Source organism: Mauremys reevesii, linkage group 7, assembly GCF_016161935.1.
Source record: "Mauremys reevesii isolate NIE-2019 linkage group 7, ASM1616193v1, whole genome shotgun sequence".
NCBI classification, from domain to species: Eukaryota; Metazoa; Chordata; order Testudines; family Geoemydidae; genus Mauremys; species Mauremys reevesii.
In genome coordinates, this window is record NC_052629.1 from 54,106,222 (window position 1) to 54,130,035 (window position 23,814).

The following is a 23,814-nucleotide window of genomic DNA, read 5'->3' on the forward strand; positions in this document are numbered from 1 at the left end:
AATATGAATATCTCAGCCCATCATATACACTTGTCATATGAAAAACCAGAATTTTTTTAAAAAAGGGACACCTCTTTCAATGTTGAAAATTGACCCCTCCACACACCCCAACCCTTGGAAGCATTATGTATCCAAACTTGTAAAAAGTAGGTCTTCAAAAGCACAAAAAAGTATATTCGGTGTACTCATGAATATACACCGAAACCAATCATTTTTCATTTAGAATTCTATTTGTTTAAAGAAACATTCAGAAAAGGTTGAAAGTTTGCAACAGAGCCTGCCTAGGGGAGCATGAGCCATTAACTTCATGAACTAAGATAGGGCAGGAGAGGAAAAATCTGTTTTTCAATGGTTTCTCAGAATACAATTGTTTAATTCACTAGTCTCTGTCTACAGCTTTGATAGTGTCACTTAATAGTTCCTCTAGGCTCTTTACAAAAGGTAGATATAGTCTGTGAGCATCTTTAATGCCTTTTTATGCCTACAGCTAAGGAAATGCTTGGTCATCTGTTTAATGATTGGATAAGGTCTCTGTTAGTACATACTGTCTTGAGTGTCTCCCCATCACAAGAAACAATAATCTTGTATATGTATCACTAAACCAGTGATATCTCTGCCTGTCAATTTTCTGGTCTGAGAGCCATTTGCTTACCTATGTTGCTTCATAGGCTGGCTTCCTCTGTCAGGAGACAAGGCTTCAGGGAAAGATTGAGTGCCTGAAAAACTAGACTCCATAACTTTTCCCATCACAGTCCCAGGATGCCTGTCTGTCTTTGAATACTGTGGTACAGAGAATAAAAAGCAATTAATATATTAAAATCAGAATACATCATGCATGTTATCAATATCTGAGATGAAAAGGAAGGAGGATGGGAGGTTTTTTAAATAAAAATGTCACTGGGAGAAAAAGAATGAATTAAATAACCTATGCATATTGGAAAGCACAAATACAGTACTCACTGTTAAAATATTGACATTTACCATTTGAAAGTATTTAGTGTTATTGCAGTATTATACAGGTACCTCTACCCTTAGTATTAAGGAATGCTATAATATTGATTCCTTTAGTCACATGCCTGATTTTAGAACTACCCCTCCAAGATGGTATATCTCAGAAGATCCTTAGGACCTGGCAGGGCCCTTACTATGTCTCCTTTCTTTAACACATGGAACTAACAAACCCAAAAGAAAAAAAAACACTTGGATTCAAATAAATAAGAAATGGTGGATCCAAACATCTTTTGGGGAAAGTCTACATCCTGATTTGCAATTTGAGACTCAGGGCCATCAGGGGTCTACATTTACAGTCTGAAAGTAATTGGCATTCCAGTGGTACTATGGGTATGGTATTCTCTATTTGAGTACTAATCCTCATAGGAACTGCTAGAGTCTATACATTTGGAAATGGAAATGAAACAAGAACAAACTTTCTTCTAATTACATACATGTTGGTCTTTTGTTTTGAAAATACAGTGAGCACTTCTCTGATTTGGCTCCAAGTGGAACCAGAAAGTGCAGAGATGTGTAAATATTAACAAATGAATAACAGAACGTTTAAAAACTCAAAATAAATTCCATTTCAGTATGGTGTCAGGGATGGATGATTGTGCAGTCTGATTCTTATTTTATGAAACCAGTTTGCTCATCCATAGTGTTCATTGGGTAATATCCCAGAGATATGAGAAATGGATCTGCCTTTTCATGTAGATGTTAAAAAGTAGTGCAGTTGGCAGCTTTCTTAGGCTACTTGACAGTTACCTAAAGTTAGCCTGGATGGCCCTATGTTTTCCAACTTTGGGTTGCTATATATCACCAATACTTGCATTCCTTATGCAATAAACAAAGTATTGTGCAAGATAGGACATGATACAAGTTAACTCAAGGATGCCTAAATCACTTACACTCCCTAGAAAGTCATAGCTGATATTATTAAACAACCATTACAGTATAAAGGGTAACAGTGATTCAATATAAACTGTCCATGGTGAAGAACTGGTACAATTTCTGTCACAATGCTTCTCTTTGTCATAGTTATTCTGTAGCCTAACAGAAAAGGCCCAACATTTAGTGCAAATAAAAACTAAAATATCCCCTTTCTTAGGTTTAATCATACATCCTACCATCTTCAACAAAATCAGAAAGGGATGACAGAAACCTGAGATCTAGTCAATTTAAAAATGAGTTAAAAATAGTTTTAGTTATTACATCCACCCTTGATTCACCTGGCCATTTTCTGTGGCTAAACAAACACGTTTTCCCCCCTGCGTTTTGCCTCTCCCTGCTTGCTATGTGAAACATCCACACAAACAACAGGATAAAATGACTAAGGCAGGGGGGAGACATGACAATGAAACTGAATATACGCAAAGTGCTGTCAAATGCACAAAGTAAACACACTGGAAAACTAGAATAAATGTATTAGGTTCTGATCTCTTTCAGTCATAGGGAGCTTAGTGATCACTGGTAACAATAGTAGGTAAAACATTTTCAGACAGAAGTATGATTTTTAAGGTGCCAGCTTTCCCAAAGGTTTCAAACTTTAATGGTTTCTCTGCCAGATGCAGAAAGGAAACTGCCTTTGATTTTTGACCTGAATACATCAATTTGATCTACAAAAAGAATGAACTGATAACTCGAGAAAGCTATTCCTGTCCCTTCTTGTATTTTACATCAGATTAAACTGAAGGTCCAAATGGCTTGTAAAATCATGAGTCTTAAGTGAACCATAAACAGCAGTTAGAGCTCAGTCCTGCCCTCTGGACTGGTGTGAAAAGTTGCTGTGGGTTGGGACAGATGATGGTACAATTCATCTGTTTTCCCCAGACATGAAGAGAGGCACGATCCTTTCAAAGTGCCCTAGAAGGTTGGATAAAATACCAGCCCATTTACCAAATTCCCCAACAGGCACTCTCTGCAGGGTAGTGGGGGGTTTTTGTTGGTGTTGTTTAGCTGACAGATTTATTTCTTCATTTTTAAATTTACAGCTGGCCCATAATTATGATGCTAATTCACACAGAAACTAAAAAAAGACTCATGTGGCCTGATTCCACATTCCTTGAAGTCAAGAGCAAAACTCACAAGGACTCCAGTTGTGATGGGTCAGATACCAGTTTGTAAGCACTTTTCACAAGCCTCTAAACAGTTTTGTGCAATTACACTGGTTGCCTTTGAAGCTAAGAATCAGGTTTACATTTTTGTCTTGAGAATTTTAATGACATCTTGTCTGTAGGAATTTGTTGGTATTCATGTCCCTTGTCACATATTTATGTACATTTATACTCACTACTGTATTTATTCCTCCGTAAGATTGACCGTACTTTCCATGTCCCTTCTCTCTCCATTTCCCAGATACCATTCCTATACACACTGATAACCTGATTTTCACAAGTGCTGAACAACCACAGCTTCTTCTGGCTGCAAACCTGAACAATCAAGCTAGTCGCCCTGTTTGGTAGAGTTATTTGAGGCAGGCTCTTTGCGTTAAGTTTAAAACACAGCTAAAGATTTATTTGTGCTATTTATTTTTAGGTTTTTATTGTCTCTTGATTGACTATTTGTGCTTCTTGTTTGAGCAATTACTGAAAAGTCCTTTGATACATGTGGCTAAATAAATTAATGAATAATGATAGAGTTAAAAAATAAACCTTTGTGCAAATTTTCAATTACTCACAGTTTCATGGAGAAAATAAACTGTTATAGGCAATTACCCATCCTTTCAGCTTCTCACAAGTAATATTCCACCCCTTTCCTAGATATACTATTAAAATCTGAGGACACAGCATGGTCTAATATGCATTTTTATCCCTGATAGTGAGGAATATGAGAATATTAGGAAAGTTTGAAACCAGTGACCACAAGTACTTGAACCAAGCATGGTGAAGAATGTGACCACAAAATGCAGCAAAACAAGAGTACTGGACATCAGGAAATAAGGTGATGGGGAATTAAGAGATCTACTGAGTAAGGTGTAGTGGCAGGAAGTTTAAAAATTCACAGGTGTTAAAAGAGGCCAGGAATTCCTACAAGGAATTTTAATTAGGTTGAAAACCCACAGTTTTGCTGGTCAAGGTGAATGCAAAAATTTGGCCAGTTTGCTTCACAAAGGGCTACTCAAAATTTATGAGAGTTAAAGGAAATCTTTAGTGGAAATGAAAGAAGTAGTCAGTGACCAACAAGAATGTTCTGAGTATAAAAAGCCTTGCAGGGTAGGTAGACACAGACAACAAAAAAGCAACATGGATAAAATACCACCTTAGGGCTAGATTGAGAATTGAAGTATGGTTGTTCCCCTTTCCCACCTCCAAGAAGAGCACCAGCGAGTGTCAATTTCCTGCCTTTTCTTCTGAGGATAAGAAAGGTGGAGTATTCTCTTTGCATGTCTCCCCCGTCTCTGTCACTTGCATGGGCAAGGGTGGAATAGCAGGTGAGCATCTGTACTCCTTAAAATCTAGGGAGCCCTAATGTGGTCATATAGGGGCAGAGGGATCTTTCTCCCTCTTACTCCCCAAAGTAGCTGCATTAAGAACAGACACAATCTGTCCCTTTATGAGTGAATGCTAAGGGTTGTGGGTGGGGGGGATAAGGCAATTTTTGAAATATATCACGGGAAAAGTAGTAGTACTAGAGAAGCAGTAGGATTGAATTTAAATCAATGATGACTCAAGAATAACAGCACTACTGCTTTCTTTAAATATGTCTTTAACGAGAAAAAAATCACAAAAGAAGTTTGAACGACTAGTAAGGAGGTAAAAGTAACTATTGATAAATAACAAGTAGAGCATTACAACACTTGGAAAATATGTACAGATACACAAACTGATCCAGGTTCAAGACATCCCAGGAATTAGCTGACTGTATTGCTGGAGATTATTTTTGAAAAGTGACAGACAAATGGGAATGAAATAGGAAATAATAAATGTAGTAACACTCTTCAAACAAAAAAATTAGAGTAATCCTGACCATTACTATCATATAAATCAGACTATATCCCTAACAAAATAATGGAAGCAGTGTTAAGGGGAAAAAGCTCAACAAACACCTGGGGATAATAGAATCGCAAGCTACAAGCAGCAGGAGTTTATAAATAATAATTCTTCCCTACCAAACAAGATTGCTGATTTGTTTTATAGAATTACAGAATTTGTGGATGATGGTTAGTCTAGTACGGGGGAGAAAAGGGGTGGACTTGCAGAAGAAATTCATAAAGAAGAAATGAATGTAATCTCCTGGTAAATGGAGCTCTCCAAGTGTATTGCACCTGAAAATCTACACTTATTCTCCCTCTTCTCTTCTCCAGAGACGTTATTGGAATGCTTTCATTAAGCATTAAGAAACTGAGGAGACGTATAGGGTGGGGTTACTTCTGGAACATATGGATCTCAGGCTGACTTGAGCGCCCACCGCCCCAACAGATTTAATACCAAATGTTCTGTAGCTCACATGCCTGACACATGAGTCCTACAATGTGGATCTGCCCAGGCAATACAACTCCACATTTTGCTAGGTAGCCTTCCTTTCCTAGCTGTGGATATTCTCCTGAAGGGAGACACAAAAATAAAGGATGTGAACAATCTGAATTCCAATGCTTCTACATTTCACACTATCAGCAATCCCTGTTGCTTTCTGAATATCATGTTGCTTAACTTGAGCATCTATTTCACATCTCATTACATGACTGTAAAAGCAACCCTTCCATATGAATGTTTAATGAATTTAGGGGAACATCCCACACCGCAATTTGAAACACGGATTCCAACTGGATAACATTTAGTTTAGGATTCAGCAAGAGACCGCATTACAAATGGAAAGTATTTTGAAAGCAAACATCCAGAGTTTTTAACCTTGTATGTGATTTTCATAATCAAGCTGTTGTAAAGAAATCTTTAATTGGCACGGAAGTGGGCTATCAGAAGGATTGAGATTTATTAATCCATATTTTCCTGCAACAGCTGCAAATATAATGAGTTAGGCTAGAGTGAAATGCAAATTTGTAATCAATTTGAATGCATGGTTCAAAATGAAATATAGGGTCTACCTACAATAGTACAGTAATAATTTATTTACATTAACATAGTACCTCTCATTAACAAAAACCCAAAGTGCCTTTCAAAGTATAAACAATACAACCCTGATTTACCAATCTCCAATTTTAAAAAGGTTGTGGGAAGAGGTGGCAGCCTTGCACTGTAATTGGTCGAGCTCCGTTAAAGCCAGCCTCTTTGCAAAGTTAGCTGAGTACCACTAATTGTGTTCTGGATCTCTTCCAAAGGGGAGAGCAAGGATAGCATGTTTGGAAGAATCTGTGCATTGGGATCACTTTACCCACAAATGAAATGCACCAACCTCTAGATTAGCATGCGGCAGATGTTTAACCATGGCCTGAAATACCACAGCCATTTGACTTTATTAAACTCATAAACCTTACACAAACATTGTCTACCTTACCCAGTTTCACAACTATTACAGAGAACAGGAGGGAAAATAAGCTGGGTATAAAATTTGGAGGAGCCACCAGACCCAGTTTAGGGAAGGAGGAGTTAAGTCTGGTAGCTTGTGAGGTAGGAAAGAGGGAGGGAGATTTTGGGGATCCACTCAAAGGGGTAGGCAAGGAGAAGACTTCAAAGATTTATATAAGCACACTTTTGGGGGACATATGAAAATCAAATATCTAAGTCTTCTGAGGTTCCCCCATTGTCAGTTATCAGGGTTCAGTAGTTGCTAAAAATCCCCAGTGAACACTTCTCATGGATGTCACGTAAGCACTTCTAATTTTTTGAAGGAGGGTGGATCTTCATCATCCATCTTTTGCCATGGCACAGGCTTGATCATACTCCCATTGAAGTCACTTTGACTTTTGCCTTTGACATCAATGGGAGAAGGATCAGGGCAACAATATGCACTTAGGGGGCCAAATGCTCAGCCTAGCGCCTTGTCTAACAAGCTTGGCTGGGCCCTGGAGAGACGTTTCTGGGCTGGGTGTGGAATCCTTCCCATCATCAACAGATTGTGAGCTGCTGAGGCAAAGTTCCATGGAGACTACTACAGCTCAGTGACTGAAGTAGTGCTGTGTGGTCCCAATATACTTCGGTTTCCTCACAGGAATGCTCTGCCTCCTCATCAATGTCCTGCTCCCAGTCCTTCACACCAGAACCCCATTACAGCTTCAGATGAGGAGGCGGGATTTGCCCCCTAAGGGTTGATATTTTGCACTTTCCCAGTTTTTGGAACTAGTTTGAAAGTCTTGTGTTGTTGTTGTTTTACTGTGATGGTTTATGAATATTTAATGAAGTGCCTTCCTGCACTAAAGTCTTTCCAATAATAGAAACCATTATTACCCTGCAGTTATGCTACATCCTTAACCGTGCAAGGTCATTCTATTTTTTCTTCCTTAATGTCATTGCTCCCAAAGGGAAAAAACATTAAAAGCAAGGCTAGAGCATCTCCCTGCCAGCAGCAACAAGATCTGGAAAACAGTGTGTTAATTACCATAATTGGTAATCACCATTCTGAACAGCACTGGCTAGTAAGCAAACTTTGGCTGAAAACCATTGTTACTGTTTATTATTTCAAATCCCCCAAAACTGGAATCCACAAACTACCCCTTCAGCTATCATGACCATTATAAAGGGACATAATAAGCATTATTATGATGACAATAGAATAGGACATCAGTGAAGCTTATGGTGTGTTTGTCAAAGGCTCAAAAGACACTAAATAATTATTTACAAAGTTGGAACAAAATATATTTGACAATTAAAAAGAAAGGGAAAGAGACAATGTACATAGCAATATTTGAGACCTAGCATGTGTTAGAGCAAAGGATCACAAAAAGCACTTTACAGACTTCACTTCACCTGCTAATGTGCTGGTAACACAGATGATAGCTATTCTGAATCAGCAATCTTCACAAAAGCTTTTGTAAGCTTTTGTAAGGGGGAATAAGAACCGGTTTTGTGTCCACCCGGCCAAGACATCTGTGACATTGAGAAGCCAAGCGGAAATTAATCACCACCTGGGATGAAACCCTAGTGGCTAATCTTCCAAACCCTGTCTACCTGGTGGTGAACCTCTGAAAGTTGGTTACCTCAACGTGGGGAGCCAATCCAGCTATTTTGCCAACCACTGCTATTGCCTTGTGCTACTCCATAGCACAGTATGCCTATCCAGCGTAGGAATGATCTTTCCATGCTAAGAAATTAGACCCTGTTTTAAATGACAGTTGTCGTGGAATAACAGGATGTCTAAAGCCAACACCAAGGGACAGCCTGTACTTACTGGCTGTCATTGCACCACCTGATCTCAGGAGGAAGGTAGCAAGCCAAAGGGAAAGATCACAGCAGATGGAAGATCCAAGGCATCCATTATATGGTCACACAGGAATAATCAAATGCCTTAAACTGTGAAATAATTTTATAACCAACATTGTGCCTTTGGATACAACAACTGGCTAGGCATGACAAGGTTATGGAATGAAAGACTATGCATAGTAGGATGCACTGAAATAGATCTGGAACCCCCAAGAAGATCTTTCCAGAGGGGCCAATACAGACTGGTCAACGAGGCGCTGCCTGAATCACTTGTACACGCAAACTAGCAGATCAAAGACTAATATGATCAAATGGGGTGCACTCTAATGACACAAATATATGTGAGGTGCAGACCATGGAGCACCTGCTCATTTGCCAACTCTTTGGGGAGACCTGTATGAAGAAGAACTTCACTGCAGCAATACAAAGAGCCATTGCTTATGCACAGTTCTGTGACTCAAGGAGAAGAAGAAGGGGAAAAGTGAAAAGTAACTGAACCAGATGAAATTAAACCACGAGGAATTTTAATAGGTATCATGAATTGGAAGTAGGTCAGTTTACTGGAGCTATTCTGCACAAAAAAGGAGCCATACCTTTAATGCACATCATGTGATCATCCAAAAGTCCTCCCTTCCACAATGGAGGTTCTGTCTAGACTTGTATTCAACCTGCATTTGCTGAACTGGTTCTAAACAGTTTTATATTGTTTAAGGCTAACTTGATATAAACAAAGTTGACCCTATCCCCTCTGCTTAGCCAAACTAAATATGAAGTAAGTTAGCATGAACTAGTTAAATGAGCATCATATTCACAATTATGATCCAGGTGCTAAGCGCTCCCCAGGGACACAAAATAGCTATAAACCTAGCTTAACTGGCTGTTGAATTGGTGCTCCGTATCACCCAGGCAACACAAAAGCAACTAGAGTGTATTGATGAATCTGGACCCGTATATTAGGATCTTATTCAAAGTCCATGGAGGTCACTGCGCTTTGGATCAGGCCTTTGAACCAGTTCAGCAAACAAATTTGGCTGAAGCATGGATGAGGCTACAGTATGAGTTTAGCAACCTGTGGGGAGGGATTGTTTTAACATTGACTCAGAGGTGCAAATGTTCTTCCCTATTTCCTGCTGCATCTCAGTTTTTGTGGTGAATCTGGATAGACTGAAACCCCTCAAATCTTGTAAGGTCTGACAAACTCTCAGCTGGAGCTGGTATGGAAGGTGAGAGCTTAAGAGGTAACCTTAATTTATTGAATACTGAATTGTGATCCATGATGAAAGCCTATTGTTTCTCTCATCTATCACAAAGAAAAAGAAACAAATCTACTACTGGGTAAAATGAAGCTTAACAACATTTTAGAGAGAGACAGGATTCTCATTTATGGGTTTTGCATTTCATTGTCTTAGTACATCTGTTCAGTAGAGTATAAATTGCATTTTGTATGATGATTTCTTAGATTCACAAATAAAATACAAACTCAGAAAGACTTAAGTATTTTGAGAGGCTTTAATACATCTCATGTGATTGCCCATTATGCTGTATTTCTGGGTATGCTAGCAGGGTCTTTGTTCCCTTGTTCCACGTCTTTGTATCTTTCTTCGCATATCTTTGCTCTTTAAAAGTGGACAGTACTAACAAGTGTGCGATTTGTGGAAAGGCGTGGGGGTGGGGAGACATCCTTTGGAAAGTGACTAGGAATGTAAGGTAAATACTTTGGGATTTATCACACAATTTTCTTGTTTCAATCTTTGTTAGTTTTATATATCTGATGTTTGTGGGATTGCATGTAAAATTATATGTCACTAGATTCAGATGATAGCTATGTACAAAGCTATTTATGGACAACTAAACTCTTTTTTGGTTGTGGTCTAATATTATTTCATCTAAGGTCACGTTCGCAAGATGATCTGGAGTTTCTTCATTGGAGCATCAACTTTCTATTTTTTTTATATTGGCGTACATGCATACATTTAGTTCCAGCTCTTGGAATTATTTAGAAGCTGGATTTACAAGGACAAATCCATACAATCTTCATATGCAGAACCATTTTTATTCTTAATACATTATATTGGACAGTTTAAAATCAGTTGAAAGTAAACTGAAATATCTTTCCCCCATTCTTCTACCAATCGGGTGTGAACTAAAGTTATGCCTGAGTAATAGCAATATGCAAGTCTGATGCTATCAACACCACAAACTCAGCCAGACAATTAAGTATTGCAGTTGGCAAAATTACTTACATTTTGCAGCTGGACTCGGCTTTGTGCCACGGTTTCTGATTTTGCCATCATGCTGGAAGCATTAAGGCTGTAGGTTTTCCCATTCTCTGTCTCTTTCAGCTGTTCCTGAATTTGTTTAGTTTGTTTCCTGCAGGCAGAAATACAATTCATATAGAAATGTACTTGTTTTCTCCATTACAATAACTATGATATTCTTATATCCATGCTCCCCCACCTCCAGCCTCATCTTGTCTTTCATCAGTGATGCTAAGAACTTTAGGTACAGTAATTAAACACAGATAGCTCCTAGTGGATTAACAAACACGTCAATCTGGTAGCTAATCTGCCAGTATCTCCATATATTTCAATGCAGCAAACATTATCTAATGAAATTTAAAGCAGGGAAGAAAACAGATCCTGATTTTAAATGTATAAAAGTATATTATAATACTGCACTATAATATTAAACTAGATACTGGTACTGTAGTATTTTTGTAAGAAAATAGAGCATCCAATATAGCTCACAAATAGCTTTGAAAGACTGAAGAACATGTTTTCATTTGTAGCAGAGATTTTTGGCCAAGAAACCATTGTTACTGCCGATTAATTATGAAAACTGCCATAGCATCTTTGACTTTTACCTGAAAAGCATTGTAGATTTGATCTTGGTTTAATGACTTTAACAGTCCAGCTTTCCCCATACACCCAGGAAAAGCACTGGATATGAGCCCCACTGGCAAGAAGACAAACTCTTGGGTGGGACTTAAACTCACAATCCTATGTGCTAGAGATGGTGGATGCTAATAGCTGAGTCATAATGACAAGCAATGTTCAGCATACAATTACAGATTTCATTACTGAATTTCTACATCTAGTGCCATACTGTACCATCAATCTGAGTCCTAAAAGTCAGTACATCACTGAGGATGGGATGCAATAATCTGCATTTTAAATATTTCTTTTATCTTTCGACGGCAGACAGCCCAGCTGGGCAATGATTATTAACTGGACACATTCTTTGGCCTTTTATCTCTGTGACTGTTCATTCAGTCTTGATAAGCTACAGAGTGACTCCATCAGACTTTAAATTACCCATAAAAACTAATTACATTTTTTTTTGCTACAGAAAATAGTATACACAGCTGCAGCAGCATTCTATGGGTGGCCTTATAAAGCCTACATTGAGACAGCTATACCGGCATAGGCCCCTTGTGCAGACGCAGCTGACCACCAACAGAAGGAGTTTTTTTCTGTCAGTGTAGGAACAACACCTCCCCTGAAAATGTTAGCAACATCAACAGACACTCTCTTCCATCAAAAGAGTTGCATCTACACTGGGGTTTTGTCAGCAAAACTGTGTTAGTCAGGGGTGTGTTTTTCCACATCCCTGACAGTCGTAGCTAAATTGACATAATGTTTAAGTATAGACCAAGCCTGTCACACCAGAAATAGCCCTGTGACAGCAGCTGATTGTAAGCCCAAATTTGGACAAAGCTAAGTATTTTCAGTAAGGTGCTGAACTGAAATAGAAAACCCAGAGGGGAGGAAATAAGATTTTCTTCCCTTTTTGTGTTGAAATTTGACATTTCAATGAAAAACTCCATCACATTTTGAAAATATTCCACCAATCTAGCACTCAGTGCCCTCTGATGCCAATACTACATTAAGAATCTAGTTTTAAACAACATACAAACAGTTAAGAATTGATTAACAGACACTATAAACATGTTACAAATGTGAGTAGTATGTTTGTAGGTAATTTAAGCTCATTAGTAGAAGAGGTTATAGACCTGGGTTTCCCATACTGTGAGAATTTTTGAGACTGACATTTTTACCATCCCAAATGGGATGAAAAGTTGAAATCTCAAAAATATTTACAAACTGAAACTCTGAAAAAAATTCAAATCAGGTCAATCATAACGTTTTGCTCAATTCTAAATGTTTCATTTCTATTTTGACCTCTTAAATGTGTTTTTCTTTTACCTTTTCCCCCTCTACATTAACTTAATTTTGAAACAAAAAGTTCTATTGAACTAAAAATCTGGAAGTTTTTCATTTTGAAAACATCAAAATGGGATGGGCCAATAATTTTTAAATGTTCTTTTTTTCCAACAGAATTTTCATGGAAACCAAACCTTTCCTGCAAATGATTTGATTTGGATGAAACAGCATATTACAATGGACAAACATTTAAACTTCTTACAAGCCAGGGTCAGAAGCAGGGCTGCCGGGGGGGGGGAGGGGGGAGAGAGCAAGTGGGGCAATTTGCCCCAGGCCACGGGCCCCACAGGGGCCACCACGAGAATGTCAGAGGCTCCCCCCGGCCCCACTCCCGCCTCCGCCTTCCCCCATCCCCCGGCGCCTCAGCACGCCGTGTCCAGGAGCAGCCCTGGACAGAGCTAAAGTGGCATGGCTCGGGTGGGGCCTGAGCTCCTCCCGCTCAGAGCTGCATGGTAAGGGGGCAGGGCCTGATCTCCTCCCGCTTGGAGCCATGTGTAAGAGGGCGGGGCTGCAAGCTCAGGTCCTGCTGGAGCCAGGCCACTGCAGCACTGTCCAGGGCCGCTCCTGGACGTGGCGTGCTGAGGCTCCAGTCGAGTGGGCAGGCAGGGGTAAGTGGCATGGTTAGGGGCCGGGGCTGGGGGTGTGTGGATAAGGGGCGGAGGGGGAGAGGTTTGGGGGGGGATCACGGGATGGGGAATGGGAGGTTGGATCATGGGCCTTCGGGAGGTCTGTCAGGACTCGATGGGGAGGTGGATAGAGGTCAGAGCAGTCAGGGGACAGGGATCAGGGGGAGTTTGCGGGGGGTGGGGTCCCGGAGTGGTGGTTGGGGGGGGCTCAAGGGAGTGGTCAGGGGACTAGGAGCAGGATGGATCAGGGATTCTGAGGGGGGCAATCAGGGGGCAGGAAGTGGGTGGGGGTCGGATAGGGGGCAGGGCCAGTCTGTTTGGGGAGGCACAGCCTTCCCTACCCTAAAGCTCATTCAGCAGTTTGAGTCTTGCAGACAGCTATTTAACACAAAGAGCCAAGCTGTTATCTTTTCCCTTAGGGCTACCATCCCTTTCACTTCTCAAATGACAAATTATAGTCTACATTTAATTTCAGTGCCATAGGGAGATTCATGTCAGGGGAGGGTAACTTCATTTAAAATTAGCCACTTTAGATTAACAATGATAGAGCCAAGAGATCCATGGGGGAGGGATCACATGAGAAGAGCAATATCCTACACCACCTACCTCCTTCCCAACCCTACCAAGGGAGAACCTCCTCCCCTGCATTCCCCGAGGCACCAGAGGGGTTAATCAGTGGTTCTCAAACTTTTGTACTGGTGACCCCTTTCACATAGCAAACCTCTTAGTGTGACTCCCCCCTTATAAATTAAAAACACTTTTTTATATATTTAACACTATTATAAATGCTGGAGGCAAAGCAGGGTTTGAGGTGGAGGCTGACAGCTCATGACCCCCAGTAATAACCTTGTGACCCCCCTGAGGGATCCCGACCCCCAGTTTGAGACCCCCTGGGTTAATTTAATTTTAGCATGCTGTCTCCATTCACATGCATGTGCTATTTTTGAGCCTTTCAGTTTTCACACCATAGGCTCATCCCAGATTCTGGAACAAGCGCAAATGCTCAGTTTGTGGAGTATGTACATAAGCTATATTAAAGACAAACCCACAGTAACCATCTCCAGCTTGTCAGGGACCCCATGGAGCCAGTCTCTAGGAAACAGATAAATACATGGAGGTTAAGTCCATTAATGGCTATTAGCCAGGATAGGTAAGGAATGGTGTTCCTAGCCTCTGTTTGTCAGAGGATGGAGATGGATGGCAGGAGAGAGATTACTTGATCATTACCTGTTAGGTTCACTCCCTCTGGGGCACCTGGCATTGGCCACTGTCGATAGACAGGATACTGGGCTGAATGCACCTTTGGTCTGACCCAGTGTAGCTTCTTATGTTCTAACCCAAATGAACCCAAAATTATGGAGACAGATATGAGTCAAGGAAGCCAGCACAGCATCAGAAACCTGGAAAAATCTCTGACTGGAGGGGATCAGGAATTTGGTCACAAGCTGAGGAGGGTCAAAAGTTTTGGATTTTTTTTAAGCGGATTTTTTTTATTGTTTCTTTAAACAATCAAACACAGCAAGCAGCAAATATCTGGCAACACTCTTCTGAAATCACAAACCATGTTCAGGTTTTGGCAGACTAATTTCAGCTTTTCAATTAAAAAAAACACAACAAATTTTGAAGGAAAGTAGACATTGTCCGTGATTTGTTCTGCTTTTTAAAAACCCCTAGTTTTCGATCCAAAAAAAGTTTTGATGGAAAATATGTGTCCAACCCTTTTAATGAGCTTCAGTGCCTTTTAGCACTAGCTGATGCTGAGAACCAGTGATACCTTGTAAAGGTGACTTGAAAAGAAGTTTTCTCAAAACTGGGTTTGTGCTGAGATGCAGAAGGTTTTTAAATGTTTATTTTTCCCAGGGCAGCCCGGGGGCTGGGGGTGGGGCAAGTGAGGCAATTGGCCCTGGGCTCCGCAGGGGCCCCCATGAGACTATAGTATTCTATAGTATTGCAACTTTTTTTTATGGAAGGGGCCCCTGAAATTGCTTTGCCTCAGGCCCCCGAATCCTCTGGGTGGCCCTGGTCAGAAGCTACCTACTACTCACTTGTTGGACTCTATAACTATCAATAAACCATTTATTAAAACATCTATATGATTTGTTTACTTTTTATAAACTATTCATATAAAATGTGACCGAAATAATGATAGCCAAACTGCTTACCAAAAGTAGCACAATATGATTAAATTTTTGGATAAAAATATATAATAATAAACAAAAATAATAAAATCCTAATTTTTATATTTATATATAGAGAGAAAGAAAGAATGTCTGGGGCTTTCTTTCTGTATGGCTACATTTCTTCACTCACACAGTTATCCAAAAACACAGGGACATTCAACTAAGCTCTTGTAACATTTAACATTTGGAATAAACTTATTGGGAGTCTAAAAGCTTATTCACCAATCAAAAATGATCTACTATTTGACATTTTCATCCTATTTTATGGATGTTAATTATAGGTTTGTGTATATTCAATTCCTGCAACAAATTGTAAGATGTACTAGAAACTATAAAAGCCAGAAACAGCTGGTCTTGGTTGGTTACTACTTAAAAGTCATTAGTCAATTAAAATAATTATTTTGAAGTTTTTATTTGCAAAACAAATGGATCTTCTTTCTATTTTACAGATGTTCTGCTAACAGATGGTATAAACTGCTGTTATTTCTGCCCTTCAGTCAGAAATGATAATTCAAGTCATCAGCGTCCATACAAATCAAAATGATACAGAACAGTCCAGGTTCTGTTTGCAGTAGCCTCTCTCTATGTTTAATCCTTAAAATACTTCTCTGATAACCCCCAAATGAAGACTTGGAAGGACAGATTGGCAAATGAGTGTCTTTTAATTCTCTGGCAATATATTTTAAAGGTTTTGTTTTGTTTTTAAATATCTACATTGAAAATACATGGAGAAATATCGTATGAGGCCAGCAGCAGGAACTGTGTAATAGTCAGGTTAAGTAACTCTAGATTTTATTCAAGTAAATATTATTTTTTCTAACACTATCAGAGATTCTCTGAAACACAAGGTGGGTGAGGTAATATCTTTTATAGGACCTACTTCTTTTGGTAAAAGAGACAAGCTATTGAGCTTCACAGAGCTCTTCTTCAGGTCAGATCAGAGATTCTCTAACTTTTAGGGACATTTTAATTTTTTGGACATGCCATAAATAAATCTAAATATTACCCTACATACAATGATATGTGGTCCTAGGGCTCTGAATGTGTGGGGAGGGCAAAGCAAGGGAGAGCCTCCACTGTGACTGGGAACTACCCTTTCAGAGGAGGGGGTCCCTTGGGTTACAGAGGTGAAGCTGACAGTGTGATTCCAACAGAGCCAGCCACAGGGGAGTAAGAACAGATTCACACGGGGCGAAGAATCAGGGTGTTGGCTGCTTCCATGTAGATGGCCCTGTGGCTACAGTGGATCCTCCAGGATAGGCTGGTTTTGGAGAAGGGAGTCTCATCCATGATGCTTCCAGCCATCAATGGAAGGGTTTGGACAACACTCTGAAAGGACTCCAAAACCTACAGGGCTCCATCCAGCTTCTTCTCCATCTCTGACCAGGTCCAGCCATTTCCACACATCCATGATGTCTCCAAACACTGCCTGCCTCCTTCAGACCTGTGGGCAAACCCTGCACCACCACCTGTCTGTGTAGCTACATGGCCTCTGATACCTCTCCTGCAGTCTAAGCCAGGAGGTGGGACTATGTCACAGATTTACAAGAAGTAAAAAGAGGAGGCCAGTTAGGGAATTCAATTTCTGATACAGTGTCATAGTGCTGGAGTCAGATGTAGCTATCTTTGGAGAATTAGGGATGGCACTCTGGCTGGTGGGTTTGGTTTGTTTGTGTGGTGTGTAAGGCCTCTGGGAAATGGGACTGTAGCCAGACATACCATTCACATAGGATTTACAACAAATTCCATGTACGGTATACAAGGGGCCCACTGGAGCAATTTGCTCTGAACACCAAGGAAGAATTAAGTTCTTTCACCTACAATCATCAGTAACAGTACTATTCCATCTCTTCAATTCTCTCCAAGCTTCATCCCAGATCCTAGCACAGAAACCCTGTTCCTTCCCCATCTCAGCTTCAGCCCTTCCCAATCCCCTGAATCATGATTCAGACTCACAAGTCTGTGGACAAATTGTAGCAACCAGAGCTCCCGCAAATAAGTCACCATCCCCGCTCTTTCCCATGAACTGTAATGGATTGGAGTGCTGATCTGATCTAGATTCCCACCATCCTTCCACAGTGGTGCAAAGGGGGACACATAGTTAAGTAACTGTTTGTGTTTTGTTTTGTTTTTTTGAGGAGAGAGGCATGTTTCTCTCATTGTTCCCATTGGCTGTATGCATGTCCTTCCAACTCAGCATTTAATTCCTCTTTCAGCATCCATTCCATGATCAAGCTGAATTCCCAATCCCACTTTGGAAGGACAGCAATTCCTTGCAGAGCTGAAATATGAGTTAAACCTTGCTTTCTATGGCAAGGCTACATGCTGCACTCACAATTTTCACTACAAAGTATCAGAGGGGTTGCCATGTTAGTCTGGACCTGTAAAAGCAGCAAAGAGTCCTGTGGCACCTTATAGACTAACAGACGTATTGGAGCGACGAAATGGGTATTCACCCACGAAAGCTCATGCTCCAATACATCTGTTAGTTTATAAGGTACCACAGGACTCTTTGCTGCTTTCACTACGAAGAAGTTCTATAGGAAAAGAGGACCAAGGAGAGAAAAGTTACATTTCTTCTCCCACTATATCCATCTGACCAACACTACATTCAAACTCTGGGTTCAAGGCATACTCTGGAAAAATTAAATGTAGCAAATCAGAGTGAATGGAGTTCGATGAAATTTGAACCAACTTCAGCCTTCACCTGAAACTCAAATCAAAACTGTCTTGAGGTTTGAAAAACCTTTTTTAACTTTTACTATTATTTTTTTTCTATTTTCATACAATGCTTGTGCACGTCTTGATTTCATCTGAAAACAGAAATGACAAAACATTATAAAGGAGGCAGTTTTGATGAGATTTTGCAAACACAAGAGGTTTGGATAAGCATCCAGGTACCTTCTCTGAGGTGGTTACAACTTAAATTAGACACATAACTTAACAAACAATATTAAAAGATGACGGTTGAGAGGGGAGCAGAGAAAAAATTAAACAATGGAAAGAGAATACAGCTGTTTGGAAAGCATTTTATTACCCGGGATGGACATTGTATAGGCTGCCTTCATATATTTCTTGCTTGTTACTATGTTATTTTGTTAGATGAACTATTCACAAACTATTGTCCATAGAATGCTAGTGATCTATCAACACTTGGTGGTGGGCTGCAAAGATGTAGCTGTATGTTTCTGCTAATTATGCTCCTTGTTTCCAGCTGACAGAAACAGAAGGGGAGTGAAGGGAGGGGAGATGAAATGAAGCAAAAAAGGAGGGAGTATGATTAACCTTTTTTTTCCTCCAAAAGGACAAAACATTTATTGTCCTATAATATTATACTGCATTTACACTGGTGGAACTGAAATCAGAATATGCCTATAAACATCTTAATACTGAAAATTCAAGGAAGAGAGCATTTCCTGTCACTTCAAAGGAGACAAAGTCTGTCCTTTGATGATAACAGAAAAAAAGAACACATAGCACTTGTAAAGCCTAATTTTGTGTGTAGACTTGGGTACAGGGCCTTCTGAGATCACCGTGGAGAAACTTGCTGTTCTAGACTCTCTTTAGCAGGGCCAGCTCCAGGCACCAGCATTCCAAGCAGGTGCTTGGGGTGGCAATCTGCAAAGGGCGGCAGTCTGTGTGTTTTTGCCACCCTGAGCAGCGTGCCGAATTGCTGCCGCGGATGGCGGGGGCAGTCCATGTGCCATTAGGGCGGCACGTGCATTTTGATGGCAGCTTCTATGTTCAGCTGCCCGTGGTGGCAATTTGGTGGCTTCTGTCTTCTGGCTAAAGACAGAAGCTGATGCCGAATTGCCGCCACTGTGGAAACGCATGCCGCCCTAATGGCACACGGACTGCCCCCGCCGTCTGCGTTGGCAATTCGGCACACTGCTTGGGGCGGCAAAAACAGTAGAGCCGGCCCTGCTCTTTAGAGAATCTACCAGTTTATAACATGCTGGAAAGCCATGGAATAAGACAGACTAGACAATAAACATGATAGATGAAGGCTCTTACTTTGTTTTGAAGTAGAATGCAGCACAGAGCATGCCCACTATGACTATGCCAAAGACGATACAGGAAATAGACAGCACCTGGCGTTGGTACACCTCTTTGCTCTCTGTGGACAGTAAAATTGAGAATTATAATAGCATCAAAAACAATATTTGTGAAAAAAATGGTTGTCAATATTTTATTATCTTAACAAATAACAGACAAATCTCAGAGATTTGGGAGTTTGGTTCAGCTAAGCACTCAACAGTTTTGATGCTCCTCTGTGGTCTAGAAAACAGTTAAGAAAATTTACAGTAACATGGCCTATCATGAGATTTCTTGCTAATGGTTCTCAAAGACACTGCGAAACATATAATTAGAAAGACCAAGGATGTTTAATTTTATCTTTGGCTTCAGCAGTAATTTCCAGTCTTGTCAGTATCATTCTGAATATCTCGGTGGTTAAAGAACCTGGGCCTAAAGACATAACCAGGACTGAGTAAAGCTTGTTAAGTTTCACAAGGCTCACTAGAATTCAAGCATTTTTCTAACCGAAAAATGAAGTTAGTTTTTTGTTTGGACTAAGTGGTACTACTATCTCTTGTTTTCCATGTCATGCCTTGGATTCCAAGCTTACAAACAACATAAAACACAGAGTGATTTACAGTGCTATTTTAAAAAAAATCAATAGAGCTGGATGAAATCCAAAGACTGCGATGCTACATTGCACAGGGCATTACTTTCATGGAAGCTTCTTAAAGTAATACTTGATAAACTTTATCATTTTCTAATTAATTTGAAAGCAGAAACTGAATTGAAATAAACAAACTAGCAAAACAAGAAAAGTTTTGAGTGCAAACATCAGCTGGTTAATATACAACTGGAACTCCACATATTGAAGTTGATCAATAGCTCCTTAAAAGTAAGGCTTCCCCTCCCCTGGCTTTCCTCTCCAGGCTGGCAAGGTGTCAAACAGCTTGGTTCATATCATTATCCCTTAACTGCAACAGAAGATAAAGGCACAAGACTGCAGGAAAATATGCAGATATAGAAATATCTAAATGCCAAAATAGGTTTTCTGATGGGGATTGGGGAGAACACAGAGGTGATATATGCAAGTGAGTGAGATTGGTTATGTCTCTAATAGAGCTGAGTGAAATTTTTTGAACATAAAGGAGGGGTGTATTTTTTGTCAAAAAGGGAAAAGGCATGGTACAAGCAATGTGATCCGTAGACAAACCCAGCTTTCCTTTCTGGGTTTAGAGTCTTTCAGTGCAGACTAACATCAGTGTGAGTTACTAATACCAGACTCAATCCTGCTACCCTTACATGTGTTGAGTAAAAAACACAAAAGTGATTCTCTTTCAAGACAGTATATACCAAAAAGTAAAACCATAGATCCATGACTTGTACAAAATATCAGCTTAGTGATATATTATGTAGTATTGACAGAGCATTGCTAGTTGCTGAAGACTGCACACAGACAGCATTCCTCACAGTATAGATTGCTAGTTATTCAGGGGTAAGAATTTTAACACTTCGCCTCCTTGGCAACTCTATTTTACCATTACTAACAACATTTAAACAATAAACATGGCCATTTATTACTTTAAAGGTCTTTGCCTGGGTCCTCTTTCTCCTTCTAATAATATATTGTAATTAGAGCTGTCAAGCGATTACAAAAAATAATCATGACTAATTACACTGTTAATAATAGAATACCATTTATTTAAATATTTTTTGCTCTTTTCAGCATTTTAAAATATATTCATTTCAATTACAGAACACAATACAAAGTGTACAGTGATCACTTATTACAGTGTACTTATTACAAGTATGTGAACTGTAAAATAAAAGAAACATTTTTCAATTCACCTAATACAAGTACTGTAGTTCAATCTCTTTATCATGAAAGTTGAACTTATAAATATAGAATTATATGCAAAAAAAATGCATTCAAAAATAAAACAATGTAAAACTTTTGAGTGTACAAGTCCACTCAGTCCTGCTTCTTGTTCAGCCAATCATTCAGACAAACAAGTTTGTTTACATTTGCAGGAGATAAAACTGCCAGCTTCTTGTTTACAATGTCTCCTGAAAGTAAGAACAGGCATTCACATGGCACTGTTGTAGCCAGTGTCGCAAGATATTTATGTTCCAGATGCGCTAAAGATTCATATGTCCCTTGATGCTTCAACCACCATTCCAGAAGACATGGGCCCATGCTGATGATGGGTTGTGCTCAATAACAATCTAAAGCAGTGCGGACCAAAGCATGTTCATTTTCATCATCAGAGTCAGATGCCATCAGCAGAAGGTTGATTTTCTTTTTTAGTGGTTTGGGTTCTGTAGTTTCCACATCGGAGCGTTGCTTTCTTAAGACTTCTGGAAGCATGCTCCACACCCCATCCTGATCAGATTTTGGAAGTCTCTTCAGATTCTTAAATCTTGGGTCAAGTGCTGTAGCTATCTTTAGAAATCTCATATTGGTACCTTCTTGTGTTTTGTGAAATCTGCAGTGAAAGTGTTCTTAAAATGAACAACATGTGCTGGGTCATCATCCGAGACTGCTATAACATTAAATATATGGCAGAATGTGGGTAAAATAGAGCAGAAGATATACAATTCTCCCCAATAAGTTCAGTCACAAAATTAGTTAACACACTATTTTTTTAATGAGCACCATCAGCATGGAAGCACGTCCTCTGGTATGCTGGCCAAAGCATGAAGGAGCATACAAATGTTTACCATATCTGGCACATAAATACCTTGTAATGCCAGCTACAACCGTGCATGCAAATGTCTGTTCTCACTTCCAGGTGACACTGTAAATAAGAAGCAGGCAGCTTTATCTCCTGTAAATGTAAACAAACTTGTTTGTCTTAGCTGAACAAGAAGTAGAACTGAGTGGACTTGTAGGCTCTAAAATTTTACATTGTTTTCTTTTTGAGTGCAGTTATGTAACAAAAAATCCACATTTGTTAGTTGCACTTTCAAGATAAAGAGATTGCACTTTAGTACTTGTATGAGGTAAAGTGAAAAATACTATTTCTTTTGTTTGCCATTTTTACGGTACACATTTTTGTAATATAAAAGAATATAAATTGAGCACTGTACACTTTGTATTTTGCGTTGTAAGTGAAATCAATATATTTGAAAATGTAGAAAAACATCTAAAAAAATTAATACATTTCAATTGGTATTCTATTGTTTAACAGTGTGATTAATTGTGATTAATTTTTTTAGTTAATCACATGAATTAATTGCAATTAATCAACAGCCCTAGTTGTAATATAAATACAAATTCAAATATTTATTTTCTTCTACTACTTCTAGTGCTCAATCAATGACAATTAATAAGTGATTTAGTCAGATACTGTCAACTCCCACAGACTTCTCTCCCAGTGAAATCTGAGATTCAAAAGGGCACAGTAATTTTTACACAAACACACGTCCAAATATACCCCCTTTATTCATCTAAACTCGCCCTGAAAATACAAAAGTTCCATAAGAAATTGACTGACTTAGACAGGAAAACACTGGGAAATTGCAGTAAATCCTATTCTCATCAGATTTTTTTATTTTGTTTTGTTTTAGTCAATTTCCAAACAGGCTTGTGTAAACTCCAGATCTGCATTAGATGTTACTGAGCCAAACTATGTGTTTTTCTGGTGCAAATATACATGAACATTGAAGCAGCGTTCTCTTTATTACCCATTCCCATGGTTGCTTACATAGATCTAATCCTGTAAAGTGATCCATGCAGGCAGACCTTTCTGGCCAGATGAATCATTTTACAAGAGCGGGGCTATCATCATTACAGAGTTTTTCAGTTTAATGATTCCCAGTCATACTGCTTTTGAGTAGATACCAGCTCTGGTAGATTTTGCTGAAAAGCAGGCTGTGTCCATGCTGCAGTATGGGTCAGTCTGTGTCAGTGAAAGGCTCTTGTAGCAGGGAGCTGCCAGAGCCTTTTCGCACTGCAAAGAAAGGCTTCTGCAGTGGGCAGCTGCCGGTTCACAGTGGGGAACTACCAGGAGCGCCGCCAGCCTTTTTGGCGCCCTAGGCAGCAGAAGGTCCTGTCCTGAAATACCACCGATGACCAGGGCGGCCGAAGATCCGGCCACCGCGGTTGCCACCCCCCAAATGTTAGCGCCCTAGGCGACTGCCCTGGGAACTACAGGAGCCTTTCCCCACTGGAGTGAAAAGCAGAAAGGGAGGCATAGCTTGGGCTAGTAGAGAGCTGAGTAGGATACATATCTCCAGTTTACTCACCTAAGCAGTGCCTCACCATCTACTGTGTTCCTTATACCTGTGCTATGGGAGCTAGCTATGTAAGCTCTCTATACACCATCGAAAGGAGTGTGCTGTGCAGACATATCCTATTACAGTAAGTTCAGAAATGTAATAAACTTTTATAATAATATCTCCAGATATGGCTCTCACGGGGCAGATCTAAATCACATTTTGAGTCAAGGTTCAACTCTGT

At 39.8% G+C, this 23,814-nt stretch overlaps 1 protein-coding gene across 1 annotated transcript in view; it reads right to left on the reverse strand.

Annotated features, from left to right (window-relative positions):
* The window catches only part of NRG3 (neuregulin 3), a 923,439-nt gene that overhangs the window by 31,660 nt on the left and 867,965 nt on the right, over positions 1 to 23,814 (reverse strand). Inside the window, exons 5-7 of the mRNA XM_039546067.1 lie at positions 19,350 to 19,452; positions 10,550 to 10,676; positions 653 to 780 (exon numbers count right to left, since the gene is read on the reverse strand). Coding sequence (XP_039402001.1) covers positions 653 to 780; positions 10,550 to 10,676; positions 19,350 to 19,452 — 358 coding nt within the window. The remainder of the gene's footprint in view (positions 1 to 652; positions 781 to 10,549; positions 10,677 to 19,349; positions 19,453 to 23,814) is intronic.